This window comes from Ornithodoros turicata, chromosome 2 (genome assembly GCF_037126465.1).
Source record: "Ornithodoros turicata isolate Travis chromosome 2, ASM3712646v1, whole genome shotgun sequence".
Classification (NCBI taxonomy): Eukaryota; Metazoa; Arthropoda; class Arachnida; order Ixodida; family Argasidae; genus Ornithodoros; species Ornithodoros turicata.
In genome coordinates this window covers 52,992,402-53,019,008 of record NC_088202.1, presented here as the reverse complement: position 1 = coordinate 53,019,008, position 26,607 = coordinate 52,992,402, and the positions used below count along the sequence as shown (strand labels likewise).

The window sequence follows — 26,607 nt, the reverse complement described above, 5'->3', positions numbered from 1 at the left end:
TTCACATATTCGTTAGGGAAAGCAAACAGAGAAAGAACGTTGCTCCGTTTATTAGTAAATTACTTGAACTATTAGTCTGATCCTTTTCTTCCAGTATACGTATAGTTAGCTAATATACGTAAAGTTAGGTACCAGATTGCACGGTCGACACTTGCTTCTTAGGTAAAGGCTAACGTTTGGATTTGCAAGACTTGTTGTCATGTCCACACTTGCACACAGACGTGCGTCGCTGGCCGTTTTTGCAATTCCTGTCCTTGGACTTTCGCTTTGACGAAGCGTGAGCAATTGAAAAGTCGCTGTCTGAACTCGTCTGTAGTTTCGTGATCCAGCGAGTCTCTACCTCAGACTTTGTCCGCCCCGTTTTCCCTTTTTTCATCTCGATGCCGAGAAGAACCCCTGATGTTGATGGCTGAGCACTTGCACGAGACTTGCCACTTGCTCTTCTCTCGATGATCTGCGCCGACACGACGGGACTTCGCCGATACGGAGGCGGTTCCTCGACCACTATGGGGGACTGAGCTCGGTACGCTGTTCGAGATAGGACAGAGGACACTGTACCAGTCTGTCCTTGATATGTCATTGCTCCTGGTATAGGGCATCCTGGGGGACATATGGTCGGGATCCCCTGCTCGGCTGCAGTCTGGAAGGTTGTCTGATACTGAGGCGGCGGTGGAGAAGGTACACAACCAGCAGTTTGATATTGAATTGGAACAGTTGTCGGACTCTGATTTAGTTGCGTACGACTCCGGCAGCATATGTTGAGCACTGCCTGCCCGCCTTGAGGAACTTGGACGGGTGTTGCAGCGTTTACTTGTTGCTGGAGCAGCGGGCAAGCTGAAGCCATGCTTTGATTGTTTGTGTATTGTCCTTGCTGGGGCTGTAAAAGCTGCGACTTCGCTTGCGTCAAGCACAAAGAGTGCAGTTGCTGCATGGACTGGCGTTGTGCTGTCTGAACTTGGTGCGGCTGAGGCTGTATCATCTGAGTTTGTGCACACTGGGACTGCAGGACTGGGGACTGCTGGATCGGGAGGTGCATATGTTGAGACTGTACAACCTGAGGTTGCATTAGTGGTGGCTGCAACTGTTGCGCTTGCAAAACTTGAGGCCTCTTGTAAGGTTCCTGTACTTGTTCAGTCGACAGCACGATCGATTGCTGTGTGCCTCTTCTGCCACCTCGTTCAATAGTCTGCACCAAATATCGGGAAGTAGTGCGGTGAGTTTCCTTTCGTTTCGGCTCTTTTTTCGGCTTGTCCTCTACTTTGCACTCAAGACAATATCGAATCTTATTTTTCTTAAAACATATCTTACACACCAGATAGACATTGCGCTTTCTACACATGACGCATTCGAAACCTGCCTCAACAAGGTCTCGCACGTCTTTACTTTTAGATGCCCTCGGTGACGAGTGACTCTGGTTTGTTTTAGAGTTGGGCGTACACACGCAATAGAAGGTAAAATTCTTCGATTTTGAGGATGTTACGGGAACAGAGGGCTGTCGTCTGGGAGCAAGTTCTTGGAGGGGATACATCAATTGCTGACTGAGAGACATCTGTGGTGCGCAATTTGGGTCGCAGCACTCCTGCGTCAATGTCTGCAAGTAGGTTGCATGCCTTTGGTCACCTACCTGTGTATAAGGCGGCGGTGAATAAGTCGCCCGAGGATATAACGATTGTTGTTGCAAGAGTTGTGGGCACGACGGTTGGAAGTACTGCTGAGTGTACTGAGCTTCACCTACTAGTGGCCCACCCAGCGAGAGCGCCTGTTGGTGCTGGAACTCGTATGGGCAGGACGGTACGCCTTGCAGTTGAGGCTGTCCAACGTTGTATCTATAGCTAGGCTGTGGAAGCCGTTCCTTGGACACAACCTCTAGGCTGTATTTCCCCTCGGCTGTACTCGCCGTGGAACGGAGAACATACTGTTCTTCCGGAATTGTGCTCTGCTGACGCGACGAATCAAACTCATAGTATGGACAACGACAGGTCGTACTTTCTATGTCGATCTTGTAGAATTTGTCACCTTTCCTCTTGACAGGAAGCGACGACGAAGATCTGACGGTGATTGTGGACACCAGCTCTGGCAACGAAGATGACGAAGAGGAGGAGAAGGACGACGAACTAGATACTTTTTTGCCTGTAGGTTTTGCGGCAGAAGGAGCCTTGTCTGTGGTTGGTTGTGGTGATGCCTCCTTTGGTTTCGGTGCAGCTTCAGGAGCTAAAGAATTAGCGGGGGTAAACAGGTATACAAATGAGGTTTGGGAACAAATCTGTAAACGAAGTCTGCTTTCACCTTTTTCCGTTGGTTCAGCTTCCTTGTCATCCTTTGGAGATGATTTACTGGGTCTGAAAAGGCGATGATTAACCGATTATATGCAGACCATTCGCGTAGACTATTAATGTCGCTGCACTGCTCTAAAATTCCTGTAACGCGGAACGCCGCTGGGCGCTTCTTATGTTACGCCAGGAATAGTTGTTCTTTTTCGTTTTTGTTCTGTGTGCCAACTGCCAACCGGTAAAGAATATTTCAGATGCTCCTAAACGACTATCACAGAGAAAAATAACCGTTCTCCGAGTGTTCCTCATAGTGCAAGAACCTTTCCTATCTTCGATAACGGAAGAACTGCTAAGGATCTCTTAGCGGCCTACTTTTAAAGAACCTTTTAAAGGTGAAAAATACGGACAAGCCGAAGTTCTTTCTCGGACGGTTATTTTTTTGTGTCCCCAGGACACAAGGTTTTGGATATTGCATAGAGTCTTTTGTGAGAAAGAGGTTAGTGCTGATGCCTTACATTGTATCTCATTTGTTAACAGTCTCGCGAGTCCATTCCCTCATTAACAGATATATGCAAGGAGACGCGTTGTTCACCCGACCACCAAAGCTCCAGGTAACATCTCAACGTGGACGAAGTGACGTCGACCGCTGTTAGCCTGAACAAACACTTTCCGTGTTTTTGAGTATACAACGGTGGCGTTTGTATAGCAGTTTATTGTGTCTTGGAGCGCCTGAACATTTTGGGTGTCTTGGAGCTCTATGAAATCAAAGTCAAAGTAAGCTCCAATGAAATATGCACACGTAATAATGACTAATAATATGTATAGCCCTCAGCAAAGGAACAATTTTATAGGGTAATAATTATGAGAGCGTTATTCTGGGTAAGTTGCATGGGAGTATAAAATTCACTCGTTAATCTGCTTTGCATGATGGTGCAGTACTTTATAACGAGAAGACAGTTGCGAAATAATTAACCGGATCTGTAGTTGACCTATTTAACCTAACCTCCAGAACCTATTTCCTATTATTTCAAGGACCTGCTGTAACATGCGTTGTACTATGAGTTCTGGCCACTAGAGCACTGCACGGGCCTAATTTTCAGGCCCGTGCCCGGCCCAGACCAGGCTGCTACGTCCCGCACCCGGCGCGGGCCCGACTTCTTCTATAGATTTTCAGCCCGGGCCCAGCCCGTACCCGACTGTTTCCATGCTCAGGCCCGGTCCCAGCCCGCCTCTGCTCTATGTGTTGTCGAGGCCAGGAGGCGTATTTAGATTTACTAAAGAGCACAGCGAAGCGAGGAAAAGGACGCAGCTAATTTGTGGAGAGTGTGGAGAGTGGGGCTGTGTTTCTCTGCCGGCAAGCCGTTCTGTGCTTGGTGCTTGATTGCTTGGGAAGGCAGCGCGCAGCGCCGCGTGGGCGATATATATGTACCTTGCGGTTCAAGAGAGACTCATCTCCGCTCTATTGCGCATGCACCGGTGTTAGTTTCCCTTTCTCGAACTCTCACGCGAGCGAAATATGTCAGAACACCTAACCTAACTAACCCTCGTGCCGGACTCTCCCGGGAACTAAATATGTCCCAACACCTAACCGAACTGACCCTCGTGCCGGACTCTCAGCGCGCCCGCCACGCGTCCCCAAATGTGTGTGAGTGCACGTGTGAAATCCAGACCCATTACACGAAATAAGCATGATCACATATAAAAAAGTGATAGTTCTCAGATGAGAATACCATGATATCCCATAACCAATGAAAGAAAGAGAAAAAAAAAAAAAACGCGACATGAAAATTCAGCTCTCCAGTCCCGTGAAATACGTTCGCGTACATGCCCGATCATGGCCGGCGTTGTCAAGCCCGTACCCGGCCCGGGCGCGGTGGCTGAAACCCGAGCCCGGCCTAGGCCGGCATAAAAAACGCTAAGCCCGGGCCCGTGCAGTGCTCTCTGGCCACCCATTTAGGTAACCTGCCGAAAACAGATGCGCTTTCGAATGAAATTAAAATAAAGCTTGTAATTAAGATAGAGACCAAAATGACGAAGCTAAGATGAGTGAGCTCGCATGGATTGAAAAAGTGTTGTAAACTTCAAACTTAACGAAGAGTCAGAGATAAACCATTAGCGTAACAACTATTTTGCCACGTCATTATGTGTGTCTGTTCGCCATTAGACAACGTTTGTGATAATGACCAAAGGCGCGTTTTAGACCTACGAATTGTGTTCTGCTTCACCTTCGAACCAAATTACAGTACCTGTGTTGTGAATGTAGCCGAAAGAAAAGAGAGAGAGAGAGAGAAGATCAGAAGACGCGAAGATGTCCCCGCTAAAAAATACATGTGTGGCAAAATTTGACTCTCCCTCAATGACAACGTATGAACTAGAGTGGACAATATATGGGATATCGCCTGGTGATGAAACAGACACTCGTCATCATCATAATAATAAAGTGTTGTAAGTTGCGCTGCACTTCATATCTCGACGTACGATGGCAATGCCACTGGATTTTGTGTCAGTTAATGTACCTCGTTCGCAATTGTGGTTGCGCACGCGTGAGCCGCGACTTGAAGGTACGTTAAAAATTCACTGATTCAAAATCCTAGACGGTCCCCAATCGGCATAGTCTTTTGCCGCAGCACCGCCTGGAACACGCGAACCAGTAGTCAACAAACTTGGACTGGCCTGGGTCTCACTACAGTCACGATATAGGTCTTAACTAGCCATAAACTAACCAACGTCATTTCGTTGTGTGTTGGTCCAGCGCGTCCACCCTGCTAAGCCTAACCGTCGCTAAAATGCGTTGTTCAGTGACATCCTATTCTGAAACCTCGCAGACACCTCGCATTGATATTGACATTTAGGGTTTCCGAATTGTGGATTTTGAGATCTGGGACTTTGAACGCTGGTACACCCGTATGCCTCGCGCGTCCCAATCGTAAGGAAGGGGTCTCTCAGAATAGCATAATGACAAACTAATAAATACAGACAACACAAACAAAACAAATACAGACAAAGGAGAAGTAAGAGCCTCGCCCACTGTAACAGAAACGCAGACTGGTCAGCACCTTATCATGCAGACAAACCACATGTACAGGGTGGGTGCAGATAAAGTAGCCCCACATTTTTGCACGTATATGGCGTTCCCTGCTTACCGAATGAACTTCCGGTGGCGCGGGATGACGCATTTCTCGGATGAAAACGAACAATAAAATCGTAGTAACCAAACTCTACGTAACAAAAAGTTATCAATGCAAACGTTGCTCTCCGTGCATCCCTATTTTCCGATGCAGAAGTCAATATGGCTGTCACGGCACAGTTGCGTCTAGCTACCGCTAGGCGTACCAGGCACGTTTTGTGTCTGCGTGAGTGGCACTCCCGGTGGCAGGGCGATGCAACCGTGCTCCACTGCCATGTCCCATTGGAAATACACGGAGGGAAGTTCGCGTTGCTAACGATTTTACTGCGCAAAGTTTGCTTACCACGATTTTTTTTCTCGATTTGCACCGCATAAATGCACCATCGTGCGCCGCCGGACGTTCGTACAGTATGCAGGGAACGCGCTATGTGCGAAAACGTGAGGCTACTTTATCCACACCCACCCTGTAGTATGTGGCTGGAGCTAAGGAGGTGGCGAGATATCGCGACATCGCTAGTTTCAGAGGTCGGTTTTACGGTTGAGTAGAATAAATGTGAATTTCCCTCACAGTGAGACGAGAATAGGCCTTTGGGAATGAAGCCCATTGATACACATCGACATGAAGTATATTCTTTCATATTGATATGTAGCGTATTATACATGTCCAACTTGCAAGGCAAATGAACTTACATGGGTTCCACATCCTAAAAGAGAAATACATTTTCTGATAAATTGGAGACAGTAACAAAATAGCGTGAGAAAATTCGAGCGTAGCAGCACGCATGTAGAAAATCGTTATATCATCTGGTCGGCGTCACACTGACTGGAATCAAATATGGCAGAACGCGCATAATGCCACTCCGTAGGCAGAGCTCTCACTAGTACCGAAACCCATGTTGAATGAAATAGAATTATACGCGTTAAATGGAAAATGGAATGGAAATAATCCGGCATGACTTGCGTACAGGAACGCCGAAAGGGATTTATAACACCGGTTGCTTTCCGTGCTCATATATCTACGTATTTATCTCCTACTGAGGCCCGGTTTCACCAATGCCGATTAACATATTTGAACCGAGATCAGCAGTCCCTTAACTTAAATATAACGCTTAACTCTGCTTGAAGGAGTTATTGTCATGGAAAACATTCGTCACGTCACCAACTACCGTTTGTACAAAAAAAAGAAAAAGTGTTTACTTCAAGTTTAGCAGCCCTTAATCTTGCTATAAAGTTAACCAGCGTTGGTGAAACCGGGCTTGAGAGAAGTGCTAGACGCGCTGCGGTAACAAGGAAACTGCAAAGAAAATAGTTGAACGAGAAGGGCAAACCTAGTACATAGTGTCATAAAATGGCGCAATAAAGCTAGCAGCCTCTAAGACTAGAGGCATGCCCGGCCAAACTGTAGCTTTTGCGTCTGTGTGGCTGTTAGGATAACCTCTATTTATAGGTGATCTGTGTAACGTTTATAGAGGGTATTGCCCATATGTTAACTTCTGAAATAAAGGGTACAAATTTTGAATATTTTACCCTTTACTAGACGGTACTAGATTTAGAGTAGTAAGCAGCGCTATAGTAAATCGCGGGGTGAAGCTATAGTAAAGGGCTGGTAAATAGCTAGTAAGTAGCTAGGAGCTAGTAGATGCTGTAGAAAAACTCGTTTAAACGGGAGAGGAGGCGACTTCTGAGCCCACGGTATCGTGCGACAAGATACCTTACTGACTAGTCAACTCTTTCGCAACTGTACAACAGTGAACTGTTGGCAGATTATTTCACTACGTTGCACTACAGCTACGATTATTGAGGAAGAACAAGCGATGAACGTTTCGTAGATCCACGCACCTCTAGAAGGGGTGGTAATTCGGGCTCGGGCTCGGGCTCGGGCTCGGGCTCGGCGTCTGGTTGCAAGCCGGGTGGCGCTTTCGGCGGAGGTCTCGATGGCTTTCCTCCTGGCTTGCCCATCTTTCCTCCTTTTTGGGGCTTTGCTCCCTTGTCACCTTTGCCTTTGCTTTTCTTTCCTTTCTTATCATCCTTCTTGCCTTTTTTATCAGCTTTCTTGTCCTTCTTCGCAAAGCACGCAATCATGATTGTCGATGAATGTGGACAACGTGCAGAAGGACCTGTTGGTGAATGCAATCCGATACAGATCACACACACGCCCAAGCAGCAAAATGCAAGTGCAATAGGGGTGGACGGGTAGGTGAAAGACCTTGTACAGATTCATGAAACTAAAGAACATTGATAAGACACATACCGTCCACCCTTATTGCACTCGACTTTGAGTACATTGTGCTGCTTGGGATAGTGTGCAGACTTGTCTCGCACTAATGCAGAACAAATGATAAAACACGTACATACTCGTCCAATGGACAAGTTAAAGGTGCCGCGGTAAAGGTACAGTGCTGGACAAAAGTTTACGGAACGCGCGAGCGGCGTATTTTCTCTGGGCAGAGACACCCTAGCGGCGAGCGGAAGCGGGCGAGTCCACGCGTTCAGAGGGATGAAATAGTGCGCTTGTGGCGACCCACCGTGGTAGTAGGGGTAACTTTGCTTTTGAGTGTAACGAACGCCAAAATGGCTTCGTTTTCGGTCTGCTGCACTGAGCGCGAGTGGAAGTCCCTCCGCTATCGGAGAGATAACAGGGCGCTAAGATGAATGGGGTGACAACGGGCTGCAGTGCCTAGCTTTTTTCTTTTTTTACGCCTCAGCGTAATGCAGCTGACATGGCCTGCGCAGAGCCCGGACTTAAACATAATCGAAAACGTCTGGGGCAGCCTGAAGAATAGGATGAGCAAGAGACGGACGCCTACAAGGAGCAAGGACGCATTCTGGGAATTTATAGAAGCAGAGTGGCCCTTGCTACGTGAAGACGTGGACCTTGTCCGTCGGCTATACGCTTCCCTTCCTGTGCGTATGGCCCCAGTTATTGCTGCGAAAGGGGGCCGACAAAGTATTGAGACAGTATCGTCTCCCCCTGCCTCTTTTTTTTGTGTGTGTGTGTGTTCAAGGGTATACGCTCTTTTCTTCTGTTTTTGTCTAATAAAAAAAGAAAAAAGCCAGGCACTGCGAGCCCGTTGTCACCTCAATAGGAGATATGCGAAATGAAGCGCCCTCTCTTGCCCGTTAGCGAAAACGCGCTCGCGCCATTTTCGTCGAGGCAATGCTTGCAAAGCATGGCCCCGCTGTTCTGTGTACACGGTTTGCGTTGCCCCTGAGTAAGTTTGACTGAATAGTGGCAGCTGAAAAGGGCTTCTGTTGTCATCCTATGTGTAAGCGCCTCATGTACCACTGCGTTAGTAAAAGTTCGTTGTGCAGCAAGGCAGCAGCCGGCAGCATGGTGTAAACGACACGGCAAGCTTTTCGTTCTGCTTAATAAAGAATCGTCTGATTACCACAACTTTTTGTCGTGAAAAGAACTGCGTATGTCGAAATTCTGAAGAACAAAACACAATGTTATTTAGTAATGATGATGGTGTCATCGCACTGCTGCGCGAAGCTGTACTAGCAGAGAGGAATAAAACGACAAAAGGGTGCGTATTCATGAATCGCTGTAACGGAGCACTAGGAAGAAAATGACATGAAGAAAAAACCTGAAATAGTATCCTGTAGTTGAGGCTACTATCGGACCAGACTAAAGCTTAACGAGTAAAGCTTAACGTTCTCGATCATTCAGCATTAATACGAGTATGCAGTCACTTTAGAACCAGACATTTGCTGCTCGTTTATGCACCACTGATGCAGAACCTGAGAGGCAGACTCATAATGTGATATGAGTGATCCTGATTTGACTCTTTTTCTAAAATCACTGAACTTATGGTGAATTATATCATAACCCGCAGGTGAATTGTCAAATGTGATAGATTGGAATAAGTGCGCTCTCTTGACGTACACCCTAACTCCAAATAAGCATGTGCACAATAATTTGCGGTCTCAACATATGTTCTCTACTGTGTTCCAGTTTCTCGTGCACAAGGGAAAGCAAGAAAAGAAATTAGTCGAGCCACCAAAATAGGCCAGAATGCGAGAATAGGACATCACCTATGAATATTTGCTTTTAAATCTTATTTGTGTTTGTGTGTGTGTTAAGGAAGATCACTTCTTGTAGTTGAACTACGTAGGATAAAACCACTCTTATTACGGGTTCAGAATCATTGCATTTATGTTGATCAAATATTTATTTATTAAATAACAAATAAATGTTGGTCATGAAGGCACATGCTCGACAAACGGGTCAAGTCGTGGCTTAAGGAGAGCAAGCAGCAATGATAGAACCAGATACCTTCCAACATCTAAATCTGAAACCTAGTACTATATCGTCTAATTATATATCACAACTACCAAATGCAGCAGCACTACAACCGTGGCGTGGTTACCAGAATCCCAAAACATTAAGGAAGAGATTGCTCGGCACAGTGCGGCAAATGGTATGAAAAACTCCTGCATCGAAATATTCCCTTTTATAAGACCAGTATCTCATTTAATCTTACCATCACAATATCAGCTAAAACTAAAAAGTGAAGTATTGCAGAAAACAAAGTAAATGCAAATGCCGAACTTCGATGATAAATGCGTGTGAGATCTCGCTGAAAATGGAATCGACCGCAAAACTGTAGGACTATTTCTGCTGCTGAGACTAGAGTTCTGAACAGTTTGTCAACCGTACATTCCGCCGAAATGTTCTGTACTCCACCGAGAAGTCGTGCTTCAAAAATTGCGGCCGTGCATTCCTCTTTAGCGGAATCCCCTCAAGCCGCGCTGCAGCTTGTGAGAGATCAGCCTTAGCCATGGCGGTCGGGAGCGGCGCACTCGACAGATGGCGCTATTTCGCATATCTCCTATTCATCTTAGCGCCCTGTTATCTCTCCGATAGCGGAGAGACTCCCTTCCCGCGATAGCCACTCGCGCTCGGTGCAGTAGACCGAAAACGAAACCATTTTGGCGTTCGTTACACTCAAAAGCAAAGTTACTACCACGGTGGGTCGCCACAAGCGCACTCTTCCATCCCTCTGAACGAGTGGACTCGCCCGCGTCGCGCGTGGACAGAGAAAATACGCCGCTCGCGCGTTCCGTTAACTTTTGTCCAGCACTGTACACTTACAGCGCCCGAGATGCCATTCTTAGGCTGAACAAAATATAATGCGCCGTTTCAAGGTTTGGTCCTTCTTTGATCTTTTTCTGTTCGTAGATGAGGATTCGCTGTCACGTCAGACCCGTCATCGCCCCGCCCACTTTGCCGGAATGAAAGGAGAGTCGCGGCGGCGCAGCAAGATTTCAACGCTGTTGCTCCGCTCCAAAATAACGCACTCGCCTTTGCGCCGCCCGTCGTGTGACGTCAGACGACGCAGTTTAAACCGGCTCCTCCCAATAGCCAAACTCGCTCCATAAACGGCTCTGACTCTGACGTGTAATGAGCCAACACCACCTGAGACAAAGCCTGATCGCTTGAGCGACGGGACGTAACAATTAGGGGTCCGTCAAATCAGAGGCCGTAGCTATGGAGACGAGCCGCCATCAGCCGCATGGACAGCCAGTGGTAGCCACGGAAAGCCTGTGTTTCAAAATAGCCTTCGGCGATTGGGTGACATCTTGGCTGACTGCGGTGATTGGCTGACTTTATATTACGTGCGAAGGAGTGAGAAAAGGCATTAAGCACGCTTTCTGTATCTAGGTGGCGTTGAATGAGCGCTGTCCTCCCTGCGCTCACGGTCAGCGCGGTTTCGGCTCACTTGCACAGCAAAATTCGGCGATGGATGTTTCAGCGGAGATGTGCGTTTCAGGATTTAAAAAAATTGAATGGCTTTCAACGAGGATTGTCTCCCATTCTGTTATCTCGCTTTTGCACGAAATCTCCTAACTGAAGAGCTAGTTGATGCGTTTTAGGTAATTCGTCGTGTTGCAGTTACATACTCTCTTCGACAGGATGTCGGCATAACTCGGCAACAAAACAAGTCATCTATAGCTTCTCATAGCTTTTTATAAAAAATCGTTATATATTATGTTTAGAAATCAATTATATTACAAATTGCAAATGATAAAAAAACGCCCTGTAGGATTATGCATAATATACGTAGGTGCCGTTGGTGAACATTACGCGCTACCACGAATTTTCGAGATTCCGGAAAATTTTATAGTTTCGGATTCTCCAAGGGAAGGGTCTAGGGTCAGGTAAGTGTCCGTGGCGTCGTGTACCGACCGGGCCGAGCTAGGCTTGGGTAAGACTCCATAGCTTCGGGCACGGGTCGGGTCGGACCGATCCGTGCAGTACCACAGGGTAGCACTGAATTGCCACGAAATTCACTGAACAACTGGACGATGCTGAGCTGCGTCAAGTGCACTGCAATGCTTCTTTAATCTTTTTGGCACTTATACAACTGGTTTTGACTTTACCACATTTGTTTTCTGTGGATTTACAAGAAAGTCACCGGGCGACTTGAAAGAGAGCATTACAAAGGAAATAAACGCATAAAATAAATAAAATGAGTAACACATGGCTTCAAGGAACGGAGCATGGAACGGCACGTCCAGATGTGCCTTCGAGAGGTGGGAGGTACCTGAAAGGGAGACTAACATGCGCTTCATTGTGACTAGCTCTATTCATGTTTGTGTCTCCTCCATCTCTCAAATACCTGAAGCAAATGTCCTTAGTGGAATCACCAGAGTGGAATCACCCTTAGAATGGTAATTGCACAGAAATATAGGCTAGATAGCAAAAGGACGAAACGAAGGCCTCAGGGCCACAACGTCCAAGGTCTCAAAGCGGCGAAAATGTAATAAACTGAGTTAAAAACTGAGCGGTCTCCCTGCTGGTGGAACGAGGAGTTTTGCGACAGCAATCATTGAACTGCTAAGCTACTGCTAAGCTGAGCTAAACTGCTAAGCTGAACCGCTAAAACGCGGTTATAATTTTTTAATCCCGCATAATGGTTTGCAGATATGGGTCAAATGTAGTTTAGCCTGAAGAAATAAGACACACTGACCCGCTCAATATGGAGGATAACTTTTGTTTGTTCCTTCTTCGTTATGTATACACGGGTTTAGCAAATGCATAGTAGCGGCTTATGCGAGTTGAAATACGTCATAGATAAAACGGCAAGGAAACAGACGATCTGCTGGTTAGTACATCCATGGTTAAACACTGAGATTTGGTCCTGTTTGGTTGTTTTTTTTCCTAATCTCATGGTTTAATCACGGATGTACTGAAATACGTATTTCGAGAGCCATTGATTTTGATGATCCGAAGCATTCACATGAAACCTGTGGGGATGACGACAGGCCTAGCTAGATTTACTGCAACACGTAGACAACGGCCACCAACATGGGAAGTCCGAGAACGACCGTTTAATCATGTCTGCATGCCCACGCCACGACCAAGCAAGACGTTGTTGTCCCGCCTTGGCAGTCTCGCTTGCGAGATAATATTGCAGATAATATGATAAGATAGCATTCCAATGCCTGCAGCTGCTTCGTATAGATAACCTCATTTAGCAAACACGCCCGGTGTTATGCTTTACTATAGTCATGTTTCCTTACCTTTCCTTACCGCGCCCACGGAGAGTCGATCACCGGTGATTGACGGTTTACCAGCGGCGCTACTCAGCCTCTAAACTAGATATGGACAAGTGGTGACGTTTGTTGTATACTATAAACACTACAGAATGAGCTTCGTTTCCACTTTTAGCTTTTTCTCGTGGTGGTGATTTATGAAGCTGGCTCTGCACCAAGGAGGCAGTGTGGAGATTTTATCTTGGTCGCGGCGTCGCGTTCCCGCGGCGGACCTCTCTCGCGAATGTGCAAAACTCGTATTTGAAGCTTATTTGGATGCGATTTCGTTTATGAAAACACAAAGTACGACTCTGAAGGTCTTAAACAATCAGATTTTTGTCCTGAATGTGTGGAAATGTACAACTTGCACTATTGCTGTTCCTGTTTCAAAACTAACCGGAAGGAACAGAAAAGCGGTGCAATAGCAAAATGTGGTACAAAAACAGGAAAGCTGAGCATGAAACTAATGTTTTCTGCAGAAACTATGATGCTCATTTCTGTTTCACTCCTTCAATCAACTCTGCCACCCAGTTACATGAACAATATGGCTGTTGACGTTATTTTCCACAACTCATGAACTTCTTGATCCAGGCTGTTGATATTTGGAGATATTATTTGTGACAAAATTTGTCACATTTTGCAAATTTTGGAACTTCTAGATTGATATTTCAGTTCAAGATACAGGAGTGTCTTCATGAGGTTTCAGCTGTTTCCACCATTTTTTCCCCCAAAATTACTTTTAGAATTACATGGATAGCTTTGTTCATGAAACATCATTCGATAAGGCATTCGTTTGGCTACATTTTCCTATATACCAACATATCTTGAAGGGATATGATACTGTCAGCCACAAAAAAATATAACCGGCGAACCATACGCCGTTGGAGATAAGGAGACGCAATAGCGCACCAGGAGAAATACTGCAGCGCCACTGTGCGCCATGTGTAGAGGAGTTTCAGGAAGGGCTCGCCCAGTTTCTTCTCGTTGCGTCTGTTTACAATGGGTCTGACGGCCTGGTCTTCGAACGTGCGAGACATGTGCCTCAATTTTTATGTAGCGTCAACGTTTTGGCAGCCATCTCTAAAGCGCCCTTTCTGCTGTAGCGTAGTGTCATGCGGTCAGCAGTTTTAACAGTCAATACGGAAGCAGAGTGAGTATGATGAATTACTTTATCTGCCGCATGCGTGAGCGTAACTTCGCTGTATTCAGCCATCCTATCTGAGGCGTAGTAATATATTGTAAACTGACGGACTAGATTTCTTTTCCTTCTCGAACACGACTATTATAGGCACTGGGTCTCACTGTCGCGCAATCGCATGATCTGGAGGGAAGGGGTCACGTTGAATACCCCGATAAGCTTTTCTGCGCCCACGGTTCCCGTGGCGCCCGCTATCTACCATCACAGCTGAGTTTTTGGCACAGACCACAGGAATTTCTGAGGAGCTAACCCAATAATGCTATCGGATTAATAACATTGAGCACTAAAATTGAACGATCTTTTTACGGAAACTGTTCATGAATTACTAAAACTGGACAGCGAAATCAAGCAGAGATATAACGTGAACACGTTTTTCACGAAATAGTTTGGTTAAGCTACGGCAACAACAATTCTACCAGCGGCAGTAGCGGGGAGGCGGCGGCAGCGGCGATGTTGGGCAAAGCCGAATATTGGGTTAAATCAAGTTAGCCTAGCGAACACTTGCTTTAAGATCAAGAGGGTAAAATAATACACGGTCCAGCTTGTTTAAACGTTGTCAACAAAAATAATAATGAAAGAATGAAGCACGACGTCAGATTAACTATTTAATACGTAAGATTTCGGGCAGAGCCTGCCGTTCTTCGGACCACTACTTTAGCGAGGTTAGTTTAGGTTAGGCTGGGGCAGCGAAGCCCTAACCTGGTCGCCGTACTTTAGTGGAGTTAGTTTAGGTTAGGTTAGGGCAGCGAAGCCCTAATCTGATCGCCGTCAGACTGCGCCGCCGAGGTGTCGTTGCCGTAATTCACTCAATCCATCTTGCGTAGCCTAATACATTCGAGAGTCTTAGTGTATCGGAATAGCTCCACGAAAATGATACGATAAAGGAGGTTATCAAATCTAAACTTGGCAATGTGATGTCACCCGCTTCAAAGAAACAGGGCGAATGGCTTGACACCTTTTCGGAACAGTTATCGTGAACACCTACCGATGTACTAAAACTCGCTATTGTGCACTGGAGCACTTCGTAATACTGCGGCAGGGTGATGCTTCTTTTCGCCTACGACAAATGCTCAACTGCGTTTATTACGGCAGTTGAGCATAACAGGCAACGGACAAAGCCTGTTCCATGTGTAGCATGCTGGGCATAACCTGATTGCTCACCTCAACTGCAGAGTCCAGGGGAACTGCCTTGAAGCCCTTCTGACAGCGGAGATGATACAAGAATTTGGAAGCCACGAATTTTTTGAACATGCATCAGGTGTCGACCATCGCGGCACTCCTTGTTCTTCTTCCTCAGCTGGAGTGGCGATGCCGGTTGCCCTAAACTGGCCAGACGTTCATTTTGCATTTGATGGCCCCTTTCTCTAGCAGTGTACAGACCCAAACTTCTACGCAATTAACATACTTAGACGGTTATTTTGTTGGAGGATTACCTACAATTCTCCACGCATTACGTTCACCTTCACACCGAGGAATTTACTGAAGTTGCACCCTGGGCTGCGCAGAAAGTGAGTCGAGACATCGACATTGGTGTAATGAGAACTCAACTTTTGAGTATGGCAACACGCCCTTTAGTCAGAGGAAAGATGAACGAGGAGACAGACACGCACAAACGAACAACACGGACTCACGGATACGTTGCCATCGTCAAGTTCACGCCAGCTTATTTGCCTCCTCCGACTATCTTCTTGAAGTTTGGAGTACACGATCTAGAGTTCAGCGTGTTCTGTCAACCCGCAGTTGCAGTCGCACGAAGGAACAGAAACCGAGATGTACACGAAACTTCGCTCCACGCATCCTGTCCTGTGCTCGCTCCTACTCAGTGTATACTACAGTTTCGCAATGCGTGCAGATAATAACAACACATACGGAATGATGAAGAAGCCCACTTGTTACGCGGGTCGCGTATTTCCAAACCCGCTCCTGTGCAACAGATTGGCCGCCGCCGCCTCCAGTTAGCGCGGCGGCGGCGGCAGAAAACCCTGAAGATGGCGGCTGGGTGGTGCACGATTCACCCGATTTAAACTCCCCCGTCCCGATTCCCCCGGCACGAAGCAACCAGCTCACCTCCACCGCCCCCAATTCACCCGTCGGATTTCCCCCGCCGTAGTGCAGTGACCCGCAACGGTTACAACAGAAGAATGGCTCGGGAGATAACACAATTTTTAATGCGTTAGCGCTAGGAGTGTTAAAATTGAAAAAGCTATATGTATGTGTGTGTGTCCTTGTATGAGATGGCCTCCGATGGATACCTCGGCCTCACCGAGGCAGAGGTATAAGTGGACATGCAAATGGGAGATAATAATAATAATAATAATACCTAATAATAATACCTTTAATAATGTGCCCAAGAACAGCCGAAGCCTTAATAATAATAATAATAATAATAATAATAATAATAATAATTCAATTCAATTCAATTCAATTCAATGTTTATTTACACTTGTGACGAGGTACATGGAATAATAACAGTCCTGCCTAAGCCCGAGAGAGCTTGTGAGCAGGGACTGGAGTCAGCAGCGATACGCGTAAATACCCACAAGCTAACGGGAAAAGGTGCTACACGGAAGTCATGGAGAAGAAAAATACAGAGAGAAAAGGCACAGTAAATTACAACTTTAACAGTAATAGTATTTTTTTAACAGACGCTTTAGCTGTGATTTTGTACCAACTGTTACAGTTTTCTGGAGGTAGGTGATTAAAAATATATGGGACGTAGTAGCATCGACAAAATGTTCCATAACGAGTGAAGCTCGACGGTACTATGTATGGACTCTTTGGATGCCTAAGTTCGCGCCGTGCAATATTGGCCTGCTTATACACATTAGACCAGAAATATTTCAACACTACCGTGTACCTGAAGATATTGTCGAAACGAGGAAGTTTAGTGGTACGAAAAAGATCTGTATCAGTGGAAATTGGTGAGGCATAGTTTACGCTCTTTAAACAGCTATTCAGAATGGAGTTAATTTTACACTTCCAAGATTCACTGCAATGACTGGAGGCAGTAATACCATATCGTAATACACTGTATAATAATAATAATAATAATAATAATAATAATAATAATAATAATAATAATAATAATAATAATAATAATAATAATAATAATAATAATAATAATAATAATAATAATAATAATAATAATAATAATAATAATAATAATAATAATAATAATAATAATAATAATAATGTTTTATTGGTGCCCAAGAACGGTCATGACGACCCTGTAAAGCCGAGAGCAAATGTAAATGGAGGCAATTAAAAATAAGAGGTAAGAGTAATTGAAGGTAATTAGAGGTAATTAAAGCAAGAAAGTTGAGTTTAAAGGTAATGAATGTAAGATATATGTAATTAAGAGAAATATTAAATGTAATTAAAGGCAATTAACGTCAGTTAAATCGAAATTGAGAGTAATTCAAGCAAGTAAACGTAATTAAAGGTAAGGAAATGAAATTCAAGATTACCTCAGGTAATTAAAGGGTAATTATACAGGGCAACTGAAAGTAACTGAGGGTAATTAAAGGTTAATTAAATGGACTTACATATACGAATTGAAAGTGTCGAACCGGAAGTCAAGTATAGACCGGAGGTGGACAACCGGAAGTGGAGAAACGGAAGTCGGGTTTAGACTGGAAGTGGACAACCGGAAGTCAAGTATGGACCGGAAAAGGCGCTTAATGCTAACACATTTCTCTCGCATTTACCGCTAAATCGCCACTGAATTTTATTCATTTCTTATTTTTAAATGGCGAGGCTAAAGCGTGTCATGTCTATATGCCGCAAAAATGCTGAATTTTTTTGTGGAATTCAATTTCGGCGTTAGTGCCTGTTTTGATATAAACGCCTGTAACTAGCTTTATTCCTACTATTCGGCACCAAAAACAGATAAGGCTTGTGGAAGGCGTCGCTCTAAGATACCTGCCCGCGCGTTTTCGAACTCATTTATTGCTTGAAGGGGCGCTTTTGACAAAATTGCTGATAAATAACAAGCTTGGGGTTCGATTGGAGGTCAATCGCTGGTTAGTATCAATATAGCGCAATTAGATGGAACGGGTCACTTGGCGTTAAAAGCAACATGTTCGAGTATTTCTAGTTCTATGTATACAGATGTCATGTAACGACTCATTTATGTTGCTTCCGGTAGCCTTGAGACCGTAGTTGCAGGGCTGATTTTTGTCTTCCATGTGTCATCAAGATCCACTCCCTTCTCTGCTTACCACACTGGAGTTGGGCTCTACGTAGAGCACGAAAAACTGGGCTGTAATTTGTGATGCCTACAACTCCTTTGTAGTGCCTTAAAAGAGTTTTTTTTGCCTTTTATAGGCGCCTGAAACCAAACTTTTTTCATGCCTAAATATGCAGGCTCTAGTCATCACAGTAGCTGTACCTTCATATGATTGGTGGTTTTGCCAGGTATTTCTAGGAAGAGTGTTCATGAAATGCTGAGTATCGCCAAAAACGGCCCGTATAGATGACCATTGATGAGATCACTTGATTAGATACCGACGGCTCAAACACTAAATGCGTCACTGTCGACGCCTATCAAAGTCTTTGTTTCGTTTCTGAAACGCAAACTGCGCGAAAAGTGTCACGGGGGAATTGACACGGGGGAATTGGAACAGGGGGAATTGACACACGGGGCAGACGGCGTGGGGGAAATGAGACGGGGGAGTAACGGCGTAACGGCGTTATGCGTTACTGCGTGTTCGGGAACATTGCTTCATCGTCTAAACTTGAAAGCTTGAGCGAGGACCGTGCCTGCAGAATCCGGGAAAATCCGCGATATTTTCTATTCATCTTCAACAATGACAATGAGGTCACATCGGCACCCACGAAGAACGCAAAAGAAGGGTTATTGACCTATCCTGGTTGAGATGTCACCCTTTGTTTACCACCACTGTTTTTCACTCCCTCTGGTATTTTTCGGACGAATGGGGCAAAAGCGACAGAAAAATAGCCTCTACCCTCTGAACAAGTAACAAAGTACCAAGGGATTGGCTGTTTGGATTTGTACTGTGTGAGATAAGAGGTCACCGTCTCTATCAACCTTGACAAGGAGCACTCACTGGTCATTGGGCGTCCTCTCAGCCAAACGGGCGAAGCTCACAGATGAAAATTTTGAACATCAACTACTTCTGCGTTGCAATAAATCGTACATTTAAGTTGTGTTCATGCGTGACCCTTGTTTGTGCCCAGCATTGCTTGTATTGATTTGCGGAATGCACTTATGCGACTCAACCAAAAATGGTACATATTATAAGGACAACTGTTGAAGTAATGCAAAAGTAACGGCATTACTTACCAGAAGTAACGCCGTTAGTAACGCGTTAGCTACTACCGCAACCGTAACGAATAACGTAACGCGTTACTTTTTGAAAAAAAGTAGTGAGTAACGGTAGTGCACTACAAAATAAAAGGAACTTCCCCACCTATGCGGCTATGTTGCTATGTTTCACTGTTTGTGGTCGGAGCGTGTGGACGGCTGGACGGTTAATTAGTGAAAAGTGAATGATAGATGTGTTTAGGTGTCTTTGGATGACGATAAGCAATGTACAAGTTCTTCGAACATTTATGTGCCTTGTTTTTGAGAACGTGAGTCTTGAACGTGAGCACGGATAGTCAACGTTTTCAGTGAAGGTGACGATGTGCTGCTGCTTCGTGTCTCTAGTTTGCGATGGCATGAATGCCCATGTCGTTCAAATTATTTTGAGAAACGAAGTGCGAAGAGTGGAAAACCAAATAGGCCAAAGCTTTGTTGTGTGTCACCTTCGATGGAGTGTAGCAGTATGAAAAATAACACTTGCCAATCCCGTCGTAACGTTCTTTACTGCGATTCTTCATAGCGACCACTCTCTCTGAAGCTGTTTACGATGAACTTTGGAATTAAGTCATTAACGAAATAAACCGTCGTCGAATTATGACATGGTAATGGCGCTTCTCAAAAACAGACGTACTGCATGTACTGAAGTCTGTACACATAGTACATGCACAAGAGATAACACTTCTGCGTGTATGGACACCTGTGCGTCCTAACTTTTCAGGTTCGGGGGGATGTGTGATTCGGATCGTATTTTCCAACTTATAATGCGCTGTGAAATGGAGTCCTGTTAATACATTCAGAAGATGTCGTTTTCTTTCTGATTAGACTTCTTTGCTAATACTTGTTGGCCTCTTTCATGTTGACATTAAAAATCATGTACACTAGTTATAAGTGGAGACGCTGCACTATCTTTACGTAACTATTAGTTTTGAACAACTGTACGGTGTACTACAACAAATAATCTACTGAGCTTTTCTCCTGCGATCAGTGTTTTTATTCAGTACTTCTGACTCGAAGCAGGTAATTGTGGCAACGAACAAAATAAATAGCATGCATAATATGCACAAACATTGGTATGTTCAAATACAGCAAGTGTACCAAATAGCAACAAAATAAACCAGAATGAAAGGCTACCAGCAAAAACAAAAAACATAGAGGTAACATTTCCTTGAGTTTGACGAACGAACAATACGAAGAGGACAACACAAGACTATAGGTACATATCACGATGACATTATAAAACATGCTGCGTTACCTCACAGTGAGGAATGCCATTCATACTTTTTGTTGTTTGGAGAGATATGTTCATTGTGTTTCTATCAATTCATTATTGTGTAGTTAGATAAGACATTACTTGATTTTCTGCCTTAGCGCATGGTCCCACAGCACATTCCACGATGAACATTCAAAGATACAATTTAATGGCCATTTGTGATGTTAACTACAGTCAGTCAATTAGATTTTCGCTCCGTATCTCATGTGTCTTTAATTTCGGATCTGCCTGTATATCTTCGCAGCGTCATTTCCACTGCACATTCCACAGTCAGCCCTTTGTCACTCTCCATGTGAACCTGCATGCCCCTTTGCATGCATTTCACGTAAATTAATTCTGCTGAGCTTCCCTCTTGATTTTCCTTCTGATATCCCATTCTCAATAGCAAAGAATTCGTCAAACACTGAGGAGTGCCTGCGTTTAGTGCATTACATCATGTTGTACTTTGTCTCGCTGGTTGCTTTGGTCAAATTATCAGCATCCCTTCTGCTGTCAGTTCCGAATCATGTAGGAAATACAATACAAGACAGGAATTTGCTGGATTTTCTTCTTGTGGAATGTTGGGGCTGAAAAGGAACTTGGAACTTACCCCAAGTTACATTGACAAAATATCCTAAGAAAGGAACAAGTTCTTCAAGAAGTTACCGGAACTCAAAAGCGACGAGTTAGGTTTAAAAGTATACAGGGGAACCCGCAATGTAGTCAGCTTCTTGTCAGCTCTCTGAATAAAGAAGGGTAGCTTTACAATAATGAGTTACCTCAACACTGATCCTTGCTGTTATTATTAGATCATGAATCAATGTGCACTAAACACTGCCAAAATATGCATGCAACTATGCACTGAAAATCTTCGAAAAATGCAGTAAAAATCCTTAATACGTGCACTGTTTTGCATTTTTTGTGGTACAAAAGTAATGCACCAAAATCCTATTTTTTTTAAAGTGAGTATTTTGTTAGGGATAATATGGTAAAATAAAGCCGCGTTCGTTCTGCAGAACACAGCAAATGATACTTGTGCCACAGATATAAATCATGGAGCTAAGGCGTTTGTGATTGATAAACTAGCGTAAACGCAGTCTAGGTGGTGGACGAAACCCATGACGAAACAAGATTGAGCATGAGCAACATGAACATACGTATATGTTCGTGTAAATCCGTGCTTAGGTTATTATTATCCAGCAATGAAGTGAAGTGAAGTGGGCAAACAAACCTCTAGGTCCACACGTTTACTGGTCAAGGCATAGGGGGAGGGGGTATGTTTACTAAGAAAATAGATACGAAAAGTTAGCCAGGCAAAGAGCCGGCTTGCTATGCCAAAAAATAAAAAGAAAACGGCAAAGAAAAGAAGGAAAATGTAAGAAAGAAAAAGAAGGAAAGAGACACTAGAACAACGTCACATGCAGTTCACGAGCCCTGAGACTCGGAGAAAACCGAGGAGAGCAGCGATGACAGCCCACTGCTTGGGGTGTAAGACAAGGCCAAGGAGAGCGGCCAACGAAAAGTCGTTACAGCCAATCTGGAGCAGACGGCAACGAAGGGTGTTCCTATGGTGAAAGTGTTGCTAACAATGTAGTCGTAGTCAGCATGTAAGTCGTAGTTTCGGCCCGGAACTGCAGAGCACATATGGCGCACCGACAGCGAATATGTAGACGGCGTAGGGGTTAAAAAAATATCCAATACCGGTGTTCACACACTCACTTGACCTCATCTTGATCATACTCAAACCATCATGTCACTACTTGCTTACATCACATACACGTACACATGTAAATTGAGGCTTAAGTGCTTAAGTTAAGTGCTTAAGTGGAGGGAGCTTCAGGACATCTAATGAGAGTAGGCCATTGTTGCACGAGCAAGCATGAATATAAAAGGTTGTCCAGTGTCCGATGCTAATATTAGGCATTTACCAAATTGAGATAATCAAATATAAGTACAGGTCTCAGATTACCAAATACTAACTTCTAACTTGTCTAGTACATACTGCACTTCAGTGTAAATGGGTATTTTACATATTGTGCTGCCAACGTGCAATGTCAATGTGCACACGAAAAAGTTGCACGCTGCATTACAAAAGTGTGGTGCACACGCTCATTTTTTTGTTTAATATTCGCTTCTGATTTATCTGATGAACTTCAGCAATTGCGACCGTTTGCCCCGCCTCCTGGAACCTCTGAACAAGTGGATTTTCTAATGTCAGCCACTGTCATGTAACCAAATTACTACGTACAGAGGGGGGGAATTTATTGGCAGAAAAAAAGGAAAAATCTGAGCGTATATTGATCTTTCGCCTTTTACGCACTGACTTCAGTACACGCACTACGTCTTGCTGTTTTTGCAGGTACGCCATGACCACGTCATAATTCGACGACGGTTCATTTCTTTAATAATTGAATTCCAACGTTCCTCATCAACTCCACAGAAAGTGGTCACTATGAAGAATTGCAGTAAAGAACGTTACGACGCGATTGACACACGCACACACTTATTGCTACACAGGCCATCGAAGGTGCTTGAACACAACAAAGCCTTAACATAAATTCGGTTTTTCACTGTTCACGTTATGTTTCTCAAAATAATTTGAACGACAATGGGCATTCATGCCATCGCAAACTGGAGACACGAAGCAGCAGCACAACGTCACTATCACTGAAAACGTTGACTATCCGTGGTCTCACGTTCTCAAAAGCAAGGCACATAAATGTTCGAAGAACTTGTACATTGGTTATCGTCATCCAAAGACACCTAAACACATCTCTCATTTACTTCTCATTCATTAGCCGTCCAGTAACAGGCTCCGAACACAAATATAGCGGCCGCCATGACATTTCAGGGTTTCTGTCACCGCAGGATTACGCAGTACACCGCCCCCGGCGCGTAACTGGAGGCGGCGGCGATCTGTTGCACAGGAGCGGGTTTGGAAATACGCGTCCGACTCGTCCATTTCTGACACCAAGCCAAAAAGAAGATGGCCTAGGAGAGAGAATAGCCTGCCGTAAGTTTCAATTTCATCCCAGCGCTTTTCCAAGAGAAAAGAAGGAGTTCTTTCACAACGAGGACGGCGGCCTTTTAAATTTTTGTTCATGAATTCTGGAGGGGTCTCCCATGGTTCTGTGTAGAGCATGCCTTTCTAGTTTGTCCTCGCCACTCGAACTAACGAACATCTTACTTGAATGAAATACCCACTTCATAAGGATTTTCTTTGCCTGGCAATATTTTTATAACGCTTAAATTGTTGACACAAGCTTCGATATTTCTTTGAGGTCGCAGTCTTCCGTTGGTCTCTTCAGATGCGAGATTACTTTTCGCTACAGAAAGCAGATATTTTTGTTTGAAAAGCTAAGTTTTGACAGCATTTGCACTGATTCTCGGGCCTTCTGAGGTACAGACACTAGCGATTGGGCGACGGGGTCCAATCAAAATACTGTAAAATCTCAATAAAATTTATTTCAATTCCAAACTCTCTCCTAAAGCGGGGTAACTCGTCATGGCACGTCGCCAATGCGAATGTAGTTTTTGCTCAGGGCGATGCACTTGGGGCACTGTAGAGGCGGAACGCTCCTAAATTGCGGACTGATGCTCCGTGCTTTATATCTCACTGTCCCCAACAAAGCATCCTGATTTTTTCGCAAACAATAATTTTAGAAAGTTTTCCGTGATGGTCGCGCAGCACACGCGATGAGATCCTTTCGCATACACTCTTAACTCGGTACCCTTTATTGTAACTTTTAGCAATGTGAAACTTTATATAGACGTAGGTTTCAAAATATCGTAGAGGTAACACATCCGATACCTCTATTTAGAGGTTAAAAACGACTTGCAACGTGACACTGTAGGAACAATAGAAGTTACTTCGGAGTTCAACCAAAATCCAATCGTCGTAACTTATAAATGTACCCTTTATAGGAACGTTGTAACTTCTAAACGAATTCCGCGTTTGAATTTCCTTCGTTTGTTTTTCTTGTGTGTTTGCAAGGTAACCTTTATTAAAGGTACTGCTCAAAAGTTACTGTGTACTCGTTCAAGTCGCACATTCAATCATTCAGTACGAGAGTTTCGGATCAGTGTGCGTTACGTTATTGTGTCTCTGCTTCTGTACGAACTGCGGATCGTGTTCAGAATTGTGAAGAAAGCACAAGGTTGAAGTGATGAAACTTTATCAGGGTATTTCTACCGCACGTTCACTATAAAGTTTCCTTAGTTACGTTTTTGCTGGACAGTTTAGCAACACTAATTGCAGCACAGTCTGTCTCTTCAACGCGGTTCAACGGTTCAACACAGTGTGTATGTTACGTCCCTTATTTGCTTAGTCCTTTGTCATCCTTGTGTTTTACTTCTTCGTGTACCTCTGATTAACCATAGTCGCGTCGCTGACGTGTCATTCTCACATATCAGAAAGGAATAGAAACGTTTTCGGCGTACTGGAGAGGGAGTTGCAACAACGTGAGGACTGTAAGGAGTATGCCTCCTTGAAACTGGATGTCGTTCACCACAGCTGAAGTGTTGGTATTGTGACATCCTCGTGATCTTGCCTCAGCTGTAGCGCCAGGTTTGCCAATTAAATAATACATATTTTCCAGTTGCAATTCTTTCTTTCTTTCATTTGCTGTGCATGTGAATCTGTGCATGTAGAGATCACTCGTTTTTAGCCACTGGATGCCTGTAGATGAATTACGTATGCTATAGCTATATGTTGCAAAAGACAGTTTGCGTTCTGCACTGATGAGAGCTGATTTTGAGCACCATTTGTTCTTTAGCGTCTGTGAAGAGGCAGGCGTCTTAGAGGCAGCAATGCCTGGCGAAACTGTAACTTTTACGTCGGCGTGGCGGGTAGGAGACAGTAACCTCTATTTATAGGTGATCTGCGTAACGTTTATAGAGGGTATTGCCCATAGGTTATAGGGTAACTTCTGAAATAGAGGGTAAAAATTCTGAAATTTTACTAGAAGGTACCAGATTTAGAGTGTAGAATGGCGCCCTCCCTCATCATCCTCGCTACGAAGGGAGGAGAGCGCCTTATCTTCAGTGCCTTACCTATTTACTTACCTGTTCCATCTCTTTCCATGACTAAGCGCTAGTTTTGGCAACACATATTAATGGAACATCCGATCTTCGTACACGCTCCCCCCTCCCCCTCCTTCCACTCACGGTCCTCTGAGTGGGAGCGGCAGGGTTGTTTGGATTTAATCCACATGGATTTTATCCGGTGGATTTTTTGGATTTTATCCACACAATTTTATCCGGATTTTTTAGAGATTTTCTCCAGAAGTGATGTGAAAGACAATCTGAATTCAACGCCACACGGAAAACTCCCGGTTTATTTTCTTGTAGTGTTGGCTGTTTGCAAAAGCCCAGGTACGCGCAACATTAGCTTTTAACTTTTTTAACTTTGTAACTTAACTTTTTTAACTTATAACTTTTCAGATTTAACTTTTTCCCGCTTTCTTCTACTTCTGCCCATTCAGGGAGAGACTTCCGGTTCCTGGAGGCATTGTAACTGAAGTGCGCCGAAACACGACAGCTAATCCAGGCGTGTAGGATCCACACCATTCAACCACGCGTGCATGGAACTCCACTTTTCGGAAAACAATAGAAACTGATACAATGTTGCTGGGACAGGCAGTTCCATAAACAAACTATGAGAGGTCACCCGAAATCCAGAACAGCGAAGCACATTTGTTTTACTCTGTGTCACATTTCTAGCCTTGTATATATTATCCAAAAATATACGGATTTTATCAAAAAAAAAAAAAAGCCCACTGGAGAGGATCTTTTTAAAGATATCCGGATTTTTTTTCAACCCTGCGGAGCGGGCGCGTCTGGCTCTCACTGCAAATCCGAGTGCGAGGAGTCTTGTATATAAGCCGTACTCGGCATTTG

The 26,607-nt window shown here is 44.4% G+C and overlaps 1 protein-coding gene across 2 annotated transcripts; it reads right to left on the bottom strand.

Moving 5' to 3' along the window:
- Window positions 1-34: 34 nt before the first annotated feature.
- LOC135383482 (histone-lysine N-methyltransferase 2B-like) lies at window positions 35-15,436 on the bottom strand. 2 transcript variants are annotated; one of them, XM_064612914.1, is made up of 6 exons: window positions 15,296-15,436; window positions 7,237-7,514; window positions 6,088-6,101; window positions 2,287-2,339; window positions 1,625-2,211; window positions 35-1,186 (listed from the first exon to the last, which is right to left on the bottom strand). In XM_064612914.1, the coding sequence occupies exons 2-6, from the start codon at window positions 7,477-7,479 to the stop codon at window positions 170-172; spliced, it is 1,914 nt and encodes a 637-aa protein (XP_064468984.1). In that variant the 5' UTR covers window positions 7,480-7,514; window positions 15,296-15,436; the 3' UTR covers window positions 35-169. The 2 variants fall into 2 exon arrangements, with proteins under 2 accessions (XP_064468984.1, XP_064468983.1); XM_064612913.1 differs by having other exon boundaries at window positions 35-2,211.
- Between the last annotated feature and the right edge of the window lie 11,171 nt (window positions 15,437-26,607).

Bases quoted from the DNA above. Each gene is read 5' to 3' on its own strand.
- LOC135383482 (XM_064612913.1), bottom strand. From the start codon at position 7,479: ATGATTGCGTGCTTTGCGAAGAAGGACAAGAAAGCTGATAAAAAAGGC. The intron at 2,212-2,286 runs GTGAAAGCAGAC...CTAATTCTTTAG, and splicing joins AGCTGAACCAACGGAAAAAG to CTCCTGAAGCTGCACCGAAA.